Below are 14,903 nucleotides of genomic sequence, written 5' to 3'. Positions count from 1 at the left end.
CAAAGGAATCAATGTTCGTGAAGAAAGACTTGACTTTGTCCATAAAAGCCGTCTGAGGTGTGGTTTACATTTAGAGGAAAAAGCACAACTCTTACATCAATGGCCAGGACGCAGCTGGAGTTTGTTTAAATTTATTTGACTGTCTGGGCCAGAGAGCAGTGCTTGGTGGCTGTGGATGGCCTCCGTCCGCCCACCCGCCACTGGAATCTTTCCTCCCTCTTTAGTCCCTCCTCAGATGTATCTTTCTACAAAAGGGAGGGGCTATTTCTGTTTGAGATCATTAGTTTTCCATCATTTTCCAAAGGGACAGGACATCCTGGGTGAATAAATTAGGAAGAAAGGGGCATGTCTTTGGCAACTGTCAACTGGTCAGCAGCGTCCCAGATGTAACTCTTAATTTCTTTAAATTTTTATACATTTTTAAAAGCTTGCTTTCCATTTACAGTTATTACAAAATATTGGCTGCATTCCCCGTGTTGTTCATCCATCCTTGAGCCTGTCTGACACCCGGTGGTTTGCCCCCTCCTCCCCACTGTTAGCCACTAGTTTGTTCTCTGTATTTGTGAGTGTGCTGCTTTTTTTTGTTATATTCCCTGGTTTGTTATTTTTTTTTATATTCCACATATAAGTGGTGTCATGTAATATTTGTCTTTCTCTTACTTATTTCATTTAGTGTAATGCCCTCTGAGTCCATCCATGCTGCTGCAAATGGCAAAATTTCATTCTTTTATATGGCTGAGTAGTATTCCATTATCCATCTATCTATCTCACATTTTCTTTATTCATCTGTTGGTGGACATTTATGTTGCTTTCATGTCTTGGCTACTATAAATAGTGCTGCTATGAACACTGGGGTGCTCACATATTTTGGGGGGATTATACTATTTTTTCATTTTTCAGTTTTATTAGGTAGAATTGTTACAATTTGCACATATACAATAAGTATATTGCATATAAATACATATATACAATATACTGCATATAAATACATACATACAATATATTGCACTTTAAAAAATTTACAAACATGTACTGTTCATTGTTTCTAAGAACACTTAGGAGGTGCTCATATATTTTGAATTAGAGCTTTTGTCTTTTCTGGATACATGCCCAGGAGTGGGATTCCTGGGTCATTGGGTAAGCCTGGTTTTACATACTGTTTTCCACCTTGGCTGCACCAATTTACATTCCTACCAACAGTGTGCAAGGGTTCCCTGTTCTCCATGTCTTCTCCAACATTTGCTGTTTGTGTTCTTTTTGATGTGGCCATTGTGACAGGTGGGAGGTGACGCTGTGGTTTTGACTGGCACTTCCCTGATTAGTGATGTCCAGCATCTTTTCATGTGTCTGTTGACCTCTTCATTTCCTCTTTGGAAAAATGTCTATTCAGTTCTTCTGCCCATTTTTTAAACTGGGTTGTTCTTTCTTTGGTGTTGAGTTGTATGAGCTGTTTGTATATGTTGGATATTAGCTCCCTACCGGTCATATCATTTGCAAATATTCTCTCCCTTTCAGTAGGTCGTCTTCGTTTTGTGTGTGGTTTCCTTTCCAGCTGTAATTCCTGATGTGCATTTGCTCAGTGCACTACATGAATCCAGGTCCTCTGAGGGCGACAGAGGATGGAGTCTGGTATCGACACCACTACACTTACAGATGTCACTACATGCTGTGTTGTTTAGCTTTTCCAAAGGACCCATTGCTTCTGGGTTTCACATTATGTATAATTCCCTTGAGGAAGCTTCCCAGAAATGGTACTACTTTTGATTTTTTTTCAGAAAAGGGAGCTCAATGATATGGGGGCTGTTGGATCAAAATTACAGAGCAAAAGAGGTGCAGAGATGACACTAGAAGCCAGTCTCACAGTCAGAAAACTGCATGATGGAGGAGGGAGGGGACAGCTCAGTGGCAGAGCACACACCTAGCAGGCACGAGGTCCTGGGTTCAATCCCCAGTCCTGCCATTAAAAAATAAATAAATACACCTAATCATCCACCCGGTAAAACAACATTAAAAAAAAAAAGAAAATTGCATGATGGAAACGGATTTTTATCAGCCCAGCTCCTAAAACATGGGAGAACTTTCTTCTTCATGGACAAGAACAGAGAATTTTTATTAACTCACATGGGAAGGAGTAAGTCCAGAATTTTCCACATGGATTTAAAACCTCTTTCACCAACTAGTCCTTTTTCCTCCCCGTCTTCATCCTCAGTTGTCTTGATTTCTGCTCTACTCACTAAACTCACTTTCTGCTCTCACAGTAAATCTTTCTTCCTGCCTCTGAAACTCTGCAGGTGACATTCTTTTTTTTTTATTTTCCAGTATTTAGCCTTAGGTTTAGTTTTGCTTTTAAGCTTTTCATTTTGAAACAATTATACTGCCTTAGTCTGCTTGGACAGCTATTACAAAATGCCACAGACCAGGAGGCTTAAATGGCAGATATTTATTTCTCATAGTTCTGAAGTCCAAGATCAAGGTGCTGACGTGGTCAGCTCCTAGGGAGACATCTCTTCCTGGCTTGTCGACGGCCTTTCCTTGGAGCATGTGTTTGGAAGGAGAGCTCCCTCTTTCCCCTTTTTTCATAAGGGCATTAACCCATCTCGAGGGCCCTGCCTTCAAGATCTCACCTAAACCTAATTACCTCCCAAAGGCCTCATCTCCTATAACCATCATGTTGGAGGTTAGATTTCGACGTAAGATTTTCGGGGGGGGGGGGGCGCTGGGAGGGAACGCAGATAATCAGACCATACACAGAGAGTTACAGGAGGATGAAGAGACAGTAGAGACATGTTCTGTGTGCCTTTCACCCGGCTTCCCTGACGCTCACGCCATCTGTGATGATCCTGTGGCGTCAGGACCAGGAGACTGGCATTGACAGTGTGCGTTTGTCTTGCTCTACGGCGTCTTGTCCCCTGTGTGGGTCTGGCTACCACCAGGACAAGCAGGAAACAGAACCGCCCTACCACAGCAAAGACCTCCCTTGGGCCCCCCCCCACCTCGTACTCACTCCCCCATCCCCACGATTCCTAACCCCTGGCAACCACGGATCTGCCTTCCCTCTCCCCAGTGTTGTCCTTTGAAGACTGTTACATAATTAGACTCAGCAGGAAGTGACCTTTAGAGACTGGCTTTTTTCCCCCTCACTCTGCTTAATGCCCTTGTGGTCCATCCATGCTGTTCTGTGAAGCCACAGTTCAGGCCTTTTTATTGCTGAGTAATATTCCACACACTGGACTTGGCACCGGTCCTCCTGTAGCTAGGGGGAGCCCTTTCCCCGGGGCGGCCTCTCTCTCCTTGGAAACCACCGCTCCGGCGTCCTTCCGCAGACTTGCTTCAATGCCCTCCAGCTGGCCCCCACCCCACCCTCAGCCGGTGCCTGCTGGGAGCAACCCGGCCGCGTAGGCGGACTCAGTGTGCGAGGCCCGGCTGTTCAGCTCTAAGTGCGGGCGGAGGCAGCCGCGCTCCGGGGCCTCCCGGCCCCACAGGCTCTGCCCTCATTTCCTTTTCCTGGTAGATTTGGGTGGTCCAGGCCTTCTCGGGGCAGCCCTCGGGCTATGGATGCAACTGTGTCTCCTGAAGCCCCAGTACCGAACCCCTTACCCCCAGGGGGAGGGTGCGTGAGGTTACACCGGGCCACGGGGGGAGGCTCCGTCCTCCGAGCGCGCACGCCGCGCGCTGGCGGCCGGCAAGCAGTCGCCTGCAAGCCAGGAGGGCTCCCTGCAGGAAGCCGCCCTGCACCCTGAGTTGGACTGCCGGCCCCCACGACGGTGAGTAAACACACTCCTGTTTAAGTCTCCCCCTCGTGGTGTTCCGTTATGGCAGCCGGTGCCGGCTGACGCCCTGCAGCCAGGGCCTTCCGAGAGCCAAGCGCGGAACGGCGGCCAGCGTCCCGGCGCCGAACGCTGCCTTTACGGAAACAACATGCTCGCATTCCAGTCCTGCTAAGTTATTTCTACTGTTATCTTTCTTTTTTCTTTTTTACAATTGGTTAATTTTGAAATTAACTTTCGTTCTGTGCGTGTTTTGTTCAGTCATTAAAAGTGAATTTAATTGGCCGTTTGGGGAGTCTTCCAAGCTCATGGCTTGTCTGGGTCCCTCAGCTGAGGGGAATGGACGCGGACTTTTAAATACAATAAACCTTGTGCTGGTCTCCCATGCGCTTTGTCAGCACCTCAGACTCGAGATACTGATGCCTCGGGGAGGACCCCACAGTGGCCTCAGCGTTGCCGACAGCTGTATGAGAGAGATGGACGTGTATTTTGCCCTTTACATTCAATTCCGAGTAGTTCTTCATGAGAAAAAAAGCAGATTAGTGAAAAAAGATGGGCCGGGTAACCTGAAGTTTGTATTTCAAATCTACCGATAGTGTCTAATGTTGAAAGATCTTACCCCAGGCCCCTTTCCGTGATAAAAGCAAGGTTACAGACTGTTTTTGTAAATGATTCTTCTTTAACCCAGCTGAGATGAGTTGCCGGAAATCCAAACCCTGTTTGTTTAAAACACCTGCATTCCCCGTGCGCTTTAGATTTGGCCTCTTGGTCACTCCCGCAGGTCTCTCTTGTCCACACGGTTGCTGGGATGGCTCAGGAAACGTAGCCGCTTGTTACAATGTGTAATTAGCGTGTTGTATTGGCAAGACGTTCATTTTTCACGACTTGTTACACTCACCCTGTAGATGGTGTTTTGCATCCGCGAAAAAGGTAAATTGGGACCTTGCTTTAAGTCTAAATTGTTCATGATGGCTCCCAGGTGCTCCTTGTTCCTCTGCGTGGGTCCGCCCGCGGGCTCCCGGCTCCCGGCCAGTGAGTCTCCAAAGCTGGTTTACATTTGTAGCCCTGGACGCTGATTCTTAATTGATCCTGGGCTGTCATGGGCAGGGTTCCGACTCCTGCTTTGATGGTAAACTCTGGAGATTGCTGCCAAGAGCCTGCATTCTCAAGGTTTCAGGGTGAAAAATACATCAGTCATTCCCGTGAGCACAGGGAGGGAATGGGGCAGGAAGGAACCTCCATGCTGTTTCCCACGGTGGCTTCACCAGTTTACACTCCCCCCAAAGTGCACGGGGGCTCCCGTTGCTCCACATCCTCGCCAACATTTGTTATTCCTGGTCTTTTCAGTAACAGCCATCCTGGCAGGTGTGAGGTGGTTTGTCTCACTGTGGCTTTGACTTGCATGTCCCTGAAAATTAGCGATGTTTCACCTTTTCACGTGCCTGTTGGCTGGCCACCTGTGCGCCTTTGAGAAAGATGTCTATTACTTTGAGAAAAATATCTACTGCGATCTTCTTGTCCATTTTAAAATGAGGTTTTTGCTGTTGATTTGTAGGAGTTACTTATACATGTTGGGTATTATCCCCTTATCAGGTACACGATCTGCAAACATCTTCCCCCGCTCGGTAGATCTCACTTTGATCATTTTATTTGCTGTGTGGAAGCCTTTTCACGGTCAGAGCCCCATTTGTTTGTTTTTTGCTTTTCTTTCCTTTTGGAGTCAGATCCCGTAAAACATCGCTTAAGACTGATGTCAGTGAGGCTGTGGCCTCTCTTTTCTTCTGGGAACTTTATGGTTTCAGGTGGACTGAGATAGATGGAACAGGGACTATGGGAAACAAGCTGAGTTTTCAGCCAAAAATTGGCGTTCGTTCAACAGACCAATTACATCTCCAAGTGAGGCAATTCAGGAGTCACGGAACTGATTCCCGGGCGTCTCTTTTGTACATGATGCACGTGAGGGTTTGTCTTACACTCATTTTGAAATTCATCCTGTTGGTGCCTCAGTTAAAAAAGACAGCGAGCATCCCCTTTAAATCCGGTTCAATATAATTATGTTGACTCTCTTGCGTGTGAGTCAGAGTCTAACAACTGAATGCGAGCGCTGGTCAGAAAACCTAATCCTAACCTCACGGAAGCATCCTTGACCTCCCATCTTACCTTCACCAGAAGGTCCTTGGCTTCCTTCTCGAGCCATCGCGGGTAGAAGGGGCTGTCCATGCGGATGGAGTGGAAGAGCTCCTCCTCATCCTGCCCGTGGAAAGGCGACTGGCCGATGAGCATCTCATACAGGAGGACTCCAAAGGACCACCAGTCCACGGAATGGTTGTATTTCTGGCCCAGCAGGATCTGCGGGACCAAAGGCAAGAGACGTAATGAGTAAAAGCAAGGTTGACCTGAAAACCCTGCGTGGACTTCTTCAGACCACCCAGGAAGTAACTGAGGGCCATGGCAGGCCCCATCAACTTTGTTTTGTTTTTTTCTCAGTTGAGGTACAGTCAGTTACAATGTGTCAGTTTCTGGTGCACAGCACCACGTCCCAGTCATGCATATGTAGACATATATTCATTTTCATATTCTTTTTTCATTAAAGGTTATTACAAAATAACAATGATTACACTGAAAACTAAGCTAACGATTGGATAGAAATGAGTGGGCAGTGACGAAACAGCAAACTTTTGAGTGTCAATCTCTGCTTTTCCTCTGGCCGTCAGCAAACCAGCGGAACTGTGCCGTCAGCCCCCGTTTTCCCGTCTGTGGTGGGAGGTGGACTCAGACCTAAGACAGCTGGTATTTGAGCCCGTCAGTGCCTCTGAGGTGAACGGCTAAACTGAACCCACGTGTTTTACGGACTATGGTTCTGAGTCTTTGCAGAAGGTTTCTGCCGTGAATCAAACATCCAAAGAGGTCACCTGGCCAAGTCTACCCCCTAAACCTAACTGGTCATGGTTACAAAGAGTCAAATTTTCTGACTATGCCGAGAGAGACTAGGATGATGAGCTGTTCCAATCCAGAAATCAGATCTCCAAGGGCGATGCACAGCTTGAGAGCAGTGCTCTGAGTAGAGGGAGTCTGGTCTGTCCTTCAGGGAAGTGCATCTAAGGTCTGGAATCCCACCTAACTCATTTTTGTTGTTGTTTTTTTGGGGGGAGGTAATTAGGTTTTTATGTATTTATGCAGTTATATTTATTGTTTTATTGAAGTATAGTCAGTTTACACTGTTGTGTCCATTTCTGGTGTGCAGCATAATCGTTCAGTCATACACATACATACATGTATTCGTTTTCATCAGAGGTCACTACAAGATACTGACTATAGTTCCCTGTGCTCTATGGTAGAACTCGTTGTTTATTTTACATATAGTAGTTAGTCTCTGCAGATCTTGAATTCCCAATTTATCCCTTCCTCCCTCCTCCTCCCCTGGTAACCATAAGTTTGTTTCCTATGTCTGTGAATCTGTTTCTTTTTTGTAAATAAGTTCATTAGTCTTTTTTTTTTTTTAAGATTCCATGTATAAGTGATATCATATGGTATTTTTCTTTCTGGCTTACTTCACTTAGAATGACAATCTCCAGGTCCATCCATGTTGCTGCAAATGGCATTATTTTATTTTTTATGGCCGAGTAATATTCCATTGTATAAACATACCACAGTTTCTTTAATGGTCATCTATAGATGAACATTTAGGCTGTTTCCATGTCTTGGCTATTGTAAATAGTGCTGCTATGAACATTGGGGTGCACGTATCTTTTTGAATTAGAGTTCCCTTGGGATATATGCTCAGGAGTGGGATTGCTGGATCATACAGTAACTCTATTTTTAGTCTTTTGAGGAATCTCCATACTGTTCTCCACAGTGATTGCACCAAATATTCCCACCAGCAGTGTAGGAGGGTTCCCTTTTCTCCACAGCCTCTCCAGCATTTATCGTTTGTGGACTTTTGAATGATGGCCATTCTGACTGGTATGAGGTGATGAGACTGACAAGGGCTTAATTTTCAGAATATATAAACAGCTCATACAACTTAATAATTAAAAAAAACAAACAACCCAACCCCCAAATGGGCAGAAGACCTAACCAAGCAATTCTCCAATAAAGACACACAAACGGCCAATAGGCACATGAAAAAATGCTCATCATGTACTTATTTTAATGGAGGCACTGGGGACTGAACCCAGGACCTCGCGCATGCTAAGCATGCACTCTACCACCGAGCTTTTCCCTCCCTGCCCCCACCTAACATTTACAGAGATTTCTGTCCACTTTTCTGGCAGAAACGGCTTTGAATTCTGGCCTTTCAGCAACTTCCTTGTTTATCGTTGGAAGATAGTCTACATGTCGCTCTGTTCAATGCTTGTCATCTCAGCAAACCAGGCTGTGACCTTCTCCAAAACGGTACACAGGGCCCTTTGATGGATGAGTGAGTGGATGAATAAACTAAACGGGGTCCTTCCACATAGCTGAAAATTATTCAGCCTTAACAAGGAAGGAAATTCTGACACAGGCTACAACATGGATAAACCCTGAGGACATTGTGCAAAGTGAAATAAGCCAGACACAGAAAGACGAATACTGTATGATTCCACTTGTGTGAGGCATCTAGAGAGTCAGGTTCACAGACAGAGTGGATGATGGTTGCCAGGGTTTGGGGGAAATGAGCAGCTATTTGCACAGAGTTCCAGCTGCACAGGATGAACAGTTCTGGAGGCTGGCCACACAACTATGTGGACCTATTTAACGCCACTGAGTTGTACTCTTAAAAGTGGTTAAGATGGTATATTTTACAATTAAAACCAGTACTGGGGGGGGGGAGGGTATAGCTCACTGGTAGAGTGCACCCCTAGCACGTGTGAGGTCCTGGGTTCAATCCCTGGCACCTCCATTAAATAAATAAGTAAATGAAATAAAAAATAAAATAAACCTAATTATGTCCCCCAAGAGCCCCCTCAAAAACCAAACCCCCCCCAAATCCCAGTACTTCGTAGGAGCATAATAGCAATTTGTCAAATGGAGAAGAGGGGAAAAATCCTCGTTTTTCATGATTCTTGCTCCCAGGTAAAACGGGCAAAACTTCTTTATTATCCAAAACAAAACAGGGAAGGGATAATAGGATTGAAGGACCAAATCTGAAAAGCAAGACTGGGACCCTTTCAGGATGGACATCCTTTCCATCTTGCAATTTAAGGCTTAGCTCAGTGCACCTGTGTGAGCACATGTGTATGCTTCACACACACATGCACACACACACACACACATAGGTCATCTTACTATTAGCATTCCTTATTCAGAATGGGATTTCTCCCCTTCCTTTTTTTTTTTTAAATTGAAGTAGTCAATTACAGTGTGTCCATTTCTGGTGTACAGCCCAGTGTCCCAGTCATGCATATATATACACATATATATTCATTTTCATACTTCTTTCTATTGAAGGTTATTACAAGATATGGAACATAGTTCCCTGTGCTATACAAAAGAAACTTAAAAAAAATCTATTTTTATAGGTAGTGGCTAACATTTGCAAACCTCTTAAATGGGCCTTTGGGATGAATGGCAGACTTGCAGCACTGATGGCCTTAGGAAAGGAAAATGACACAACAGTTCTAGCCAGCCCAAGACTGGGAGAGGACTGCCTGTCCTGATGCTGGTGGACTTCTGGATGCAGTGACCATCTCTGGCCCCTTCCCCACCCCAGGCCTGTCCTTGGAGTGAGAGACACCACCACCACCACGTTGTGATGACCCACAGAATGTTGCAGTCCTACAGATGGCTTCCACCCTGCCGTGTGGTCTTGGGCAGACTCCTAACCCCTCCTGCCTCATCTGTGGAAAGGGTGATGCTATGTGGCCTGCTTATGACTAGGCAGTTGTGACTTTCCAGTGAAAAGCAGGAAAGACAAGGTGCTTCATCTTCTGGAAGTGACTCTGTTCTGTAAAAATGGGTGCCAGTTCATCCAGAGAGATGCTTGTGAAAATAAAGATCAAGTTGCAGACAGGATTTCACAATCTGCCGATGGCTTCCAGCATAAAAGCGCTATCAGCTGGCCTTTGCTCAATATTTGAATACGAAAGTTAATATTCAAGTTTAGGGAAAAATAAACTGAGCCTCAAGAAATAGTCTAAGCGTAGACCTGGGGGGAATGCCAGAGAAAATAAAGATCCACACACGGCACAATCTTAGTGCTGGTAAAGTCTCCTTAAGTGGGGCCCAGCTCCCATGCAATGCCCAGGACGTGCCACAAGGGGGAGCCCACGGCGACCAGAAACTGCTCTGAGCATCGCCTAGTGGTAAACAAGTTCATTTGGCTGGACAAACGGAAGGAAATTTGGGGGACAGGAGACAGCTGTGGTGGAAATTAAGTCTTCCAAGGCTAGGTGATGTGAATGAATAATTTCAGCCTGCAGTTAGGAGGAAGCAGCAAATGCAGATTCACAGTCAGTCACACACTGTACGAACGGAATGCCTGCAGATGTCTGCCGAGTGTCCTGGTGCTGCCCGCACTTCACGTGGGTTATTCATAAGGACCCCAGAAGCAGGTCCTGCCATCCCTGTTTAGCAAAGGGTGGTGGCTGGACCCAGGGAGGGTATGTGTCATCCCGGTCCAACCTGGTCCTGCTCACCCTAGTCTGTATTTCTAAAGAAATGGGGAGAAACTCTGGCTGGAGTGGCCCTTTTTGTCTCAGCCCCTGGTGCCTTCTGATGGCCGTGTCACCTTTGGTCCTGTTCCCGCCCCATCTTTACTCTCATCACTCGGATAGTAATGATGTTACCGCTTCATATCAGAGTCCCCCGTTCTTACAGTGAGAAACCTGCAATTCCGTCTGCCTCTCGGAGTGAGGGGGCTGAAGTCTGCACGGGGCTCACCGCGTTACGTGCACAGCGGGGTCAGAGTCGCTAGAAAACCAGGGGACCGCCACGGCCTCACTGGTTTCCGAGTGACTCCTGCTCAGGCCAGGGAGCTGCTTCTGTGTATTGAAATCCCATGTAGTTTACTAAAAGGCTGGTGTGACTAAAAGGAGGGTGTCTCAGGGGGCGGGTGTCGTAGCTCAGTGGTAGAGCGTGTACCTAGCAAGCAGGAGGTCCTGGGTTCAATCCCCAGTGCCTCCATTAAAAAATAAATAAACCCTAATTAACCCCTGAGAACTGCCCCCTAAAAAGGTAGGGTATCTCCCTATCTATTTCCTTATTCTTTGTCAAAATGAGCATCAGCCTCCGTCCAGCTATATGCTGGACCCTTGGTCCTGCAATCATAGGGCACAGGGAGGCACAGGGCTTCCGGGAAGCTGTCAGGACCATGGACTGGGGACACTACTCCCCAGTTTTGGGGAGCACAGTCTGCTTTTTGTGCAGCCTTCCTGATGCTGCTCTGAAAGGCATTTACTTTTGTGTTTTGGGTTCTCTGCCCACGTCTTTGAGGTCCCCAGGGAGAGGGCAATGGGACAGTGAATGAGAAAAAGGAAGAATTCACAAAGGAGATGGTATGTGACTGGAGCTTTGAAAGTGCGTAGGATTTTGGTGGGCAGAGGAGGGAGAGGCTAGAGAGGTTTATCGTATAAAAAGGCTCAGCAGTGGGGAAACGCAGCACACGTTCAGAGGTGGGTACATGGGGTGGGCTTTTTTCAGGGAACAGGTGGTGGCTGCTCTGAGCTGTCGGGAGGAGACAAGATGTTAAGATAGATAACTTATAGTCGCTAACTGTGCGAAATTCAGCTCATGGGGGAACTGGGTAACACGTGCGCGGTGTAGAGGAGACACAGCACAGACACAGTGCGCAGAAGCGGGAACAGCTGATTATTCCAAGAAGCCAGAAGCGTCTTTAGGGACAAGCTGGTTTAGAAGTGGGGAAAACCGCAGAGTGGATGGTGAAGGAGCATGAGAGATGCAGGCAGGATGGACGTCTCGCGATGTATTACTAAGATCTTGGCTCAGGATTTTGGCTTGTACACAGCTGATCACAGGGACCACCTGAAGATTTCAAAGCTGTAACAGGTCTTCCTATTAGACGGGTAAATCTGGTGAGGTGGTGGCCTTCAGAACAGGGCAGGCACCCCCAGGGCCCACCAGACGGTGTGACGAGACATGGGAAGAAAAAATTAGAACCTGTATTTACACGAGTTAAAAAAAAATCTGAGTGACACTGGGGCCCTCGTTTAGAGATCTGAACAGCGACTGGGTTTCCCGAGGGAGGGGTTGGGGGGTGCTGGGGCGTTCGTTTTCAGCAGCTCGTAAGGTGCGTCACTCCTGCTATGATTACTTGTTGGTCTTTTGTGTTGCGTGCCCGGTTAAGGGGGTCCGTGGGTTCTGTTTTAACGAAACTCATTTTTGCAAAATGGCAAGTCCTTAGCAAGTTATCTGCAAAGAGGCTTGGACTGGAGACCACGCTCAGTAACGCAAACATGTAAGGAGCATGAGAAAACGGCCGTGTGAGGCCTCTCACTCTGGGGAACAGTCTTCGTCACATCCCAGAGAGGCTGGAAACAACGCTGATCTCAGTGAATCAAGTGTATCAAAAACACCGTTGCGAATTCTGGCCTTACATCCACTACTGTCAACCGTGAACCCTGCCTAGGTACACATGGTAGTGCCTATCTTACAGTGCGCCTTTTCTGAGCCGTCTTTTCCAGCTATGCTCCCATAAAACCAGGAATTGAAGGCAACGAATCTGATCTTTGAGTGCCAGAAGCATAGGGTTCAATTAAGGTTTTAAAAAATGACTGAGCCTTGTTATTTTAAATAGGCATAAAATGAACCATTAATAGAATGAAACTTAGTTATTTAAGACGATTCATTTCATCTTAAGTTGGGCCTGTTCTGTTTTCCACATGCTTTCTAACACAGACTAGATTGGTTGGTGATAAAATTTAATTAATATACGTATGTTCAGGATGCTTTTTTAACTGATGAGGGAATGTGATCAGAAAGGTTGAAAATAAGTAAAGAGGATGCATGGCGGTTGGGCGGTGATGGAGAGGAAACTGGGGAGAAGGTACCACTGGGCTCCAGACCAGAGATGCTGGGGGCCTGGAGTTAGGGCAGCAATGGCAAGTGTGTGTGTGTGGGGGGGTGGCTGGAGGGGCACTGAATTAATCTCCAAGGGATTCAATGTGAGGCTCAAGAAAGAATCAGCGGAGGGTCTTTGTCACTAGACTGGGGGTGTCGAACAGACGTGAAGAGTTCTGAGGTCTCAGTGTAGAAGGTTCTGGTGTTTGGATTTGGGAGAACTAGTTTTCTGGCGAGGTGAAGGGATGGACTGATGTGTACGTGGGCGGGGTGGTGGGGGGAGCAATTTCAACACAGAAATCGGCCTTGGGTGGGACCTGCTGGGCTTGAATGGCCTGTGACGGTGAGTGGGCGATCTCAGGCAGGAACATGGACATGCAGGTCTGGAGCAAGCAGTCTGGGATGGCTGTACTGATTCTGCAGTTGAGATCCTAGCCACAGAGACGGCTGTTCATGGAGAGGGTCCAGGAGGAGGAGAGGAGGACCAAGGATGGGGCTGCGTGAAGGCGCGCAGGCTTGAAGATGCAGAGAGAAGTGGGTCTGTGAAGCTAACTTCTGGGAGATGCAGAAGGAAACAGATCAGGAAGGAAGGGCTGCCAGGGACAGGGTATAGTGTAAGGCTTCTGTAAGCAGGATAGCTAAAGGCCCTAGCTTCTTGCTGACCAGAGCCCGATCTTGCATTTAACCACGGTGAAGTCAAAATTCAGTGCTTATGCAGAGGTCTGAGCCTCCTGCCTCTCAGGCCGAGGGTGCCACAGCTGCTTGGACAATGACAGGGCTTTGCTGCTAAACTTATTCTGCCCAGGAAATCAGAGTTCCATCACCGCTCCCATTCTCACGTCTGGTTGTTCGCTCGTTCTTTGAAAAGGTGTCTGTCAGCACCGTAATGCGCTGAGCCTTGTACTGGTCCTTGGATATAAAAGTGGGTGTCAGGGCACGCGGCCCTACGCACGGGGAGGCTGCGCCAGAGCTGCGCGCCCCGCGCCGGCGGCAGCGCCCTGGCTTCACGTCTGGCCCCCAGCCTGGAAGGGGGCCCGCGGGGCAAACCGCGGACGGCGGGTGCGGGGCACTACCTTGGGCAACGTGCGGTGGATCCGCAATTATTCCAAAATACAAAGTTTTAAAAACGTGAATAAGAAACAGCTCCTGACGTTAGAGCGATCGTCGCATAGAGGAGAGAGAGTCAAAGATAAAAAGCCAACGGCGGTAAGCTGGTGCCTGGGGAGGACCAAGCGGGGAGGGGGCTGGTCTCCCCGGCGGGGAAGGGGGCGGGGCGGGGAAGGGGGTGGGGCGGGGGCGGCGGGGTGCCTTCCGAGCATGCGCTGTTCTGCCAGGGGCTCCCAGCGCGAGCGCGATGGCTTGGGGTTTTGTGTTAACTTTCACAGGCTCTCCCATGTGACCAAGCAACACAGGAGAGAAGTCTTCCCCTTGTACAGAAGAGGGCGTGTGGGTCCACGAGACCCCAGCAGCCTCCCCAGTGGCAGCGTGCAAACCACAGTCTCGGTTTCACTGGTCCCCAGTGAGAGCCCTGGGCTGACTCGGGTGGATGCCTGCGAGCCCGCCCCGTGTCCGCCTGGTTCTTGCCTCCTCTGCCTGGTCTGGGCACAGTGAATATATTTTAAGGCTGGGGGGTGGGGGCGGCGTGATGGACAGGACACGCCGAGTCGCCCGAGCCCTGGACACGTGATGACATTAGCAGGGTACCCCCCCACCCCCTCCCATAAAACACCTCCGTGCAGCCGCATGTGTCAGATAAAAGGCAAAACAAATACACATCCTGGAACATAATGCTCCAAAGTCTCCTGGTTTTCAGGGGAGCAAGAGGCAGCGGTGCCGGCTGGGGGCGTGCCGAGGGGTATGGGCCGGAGCAGCACGGCCTACCTCCGGGGCGATGTAGTCGGGGGTCCCGCAGAAAGTGTTGGTCCTGGCATCTCCTACCATGTTCTCCTTGCACATCCCGAAGTCTGCTATTTTGATGTGTCCGTCTTTGTCTAACAGGATATTGTCCAGTTTCAGGTCTCTGGAAAACAAAGCAAAATCTCACTTGAACAAATAGTTTTGTTAAAATGGAACTGCCACGTGAGGGGTGGTGCGTGTCCCATCGTGGCCTGAAGGGTCTCGAGGGGGTGCTTTGCTGGT

General features: G+C 48.1%; 2 protein-coding genes across 7 annotated transcripts in view; one reads left to right on the top strand and one right to left on the bottom strand.

Annotated features, from left to right (window-relative positions):
- Positions 1-14,903, bottom strand: part of PRKCQ (protein kinase C theta) — a 131,600-nt gene that overhangs the window by 5,118 nt on the left and 111,579 nt on the right. For all 6 annotated transcript variants that reach the window (XM_074358149.1, XM_074358150.1, XM_010961807.3 and 3 more), the window contains 2 exons: positions 14,646-14,784; positions 5,928-6,116 (listed from right to left, as the gene is read on the bottom strand). In XM_074358149.1, the coding sequence (XP_074214250.1) occupies positions 5,928-6,116; positions 14,646-14,784 (328 nt within the window). The remainder of the gene's footprint in view (positions 1-5,927; positions 6,117-14,645; positions 14,785-14,903) is intronic.
- The window catches only part of PFKFB3 (6-phosphofructo-2-kinase/fructose-2,6-biphosphatase 3), a 273,821-nt gene that overhangs the window by 193,324 nt on the left and 65,594 nt on the right, over positions 1-14,903 (top strand). The gene's annotated exons all lie outside the window — the stretch shown is intronic.

This window comes from Camelus bactrianus, chromosome 35 (genome assembly GCF_048773025.1).
Source record: "Camelus bactrianus isolate YW-2024 breed Bactrian camel chromosome 35, ASM4877302v1, whole genome shotgun sequence".
In the NCBI taxonomy this organism is placed as follows: Eukaryota; Metazoa; Chordata; class Mammalia; order Artiodactyla; family Camelidae; genus Camelus; species Camelus bactrianus.
This window is presented reverse-complemented; position numbering and strand designations above follow the sequence as displayed.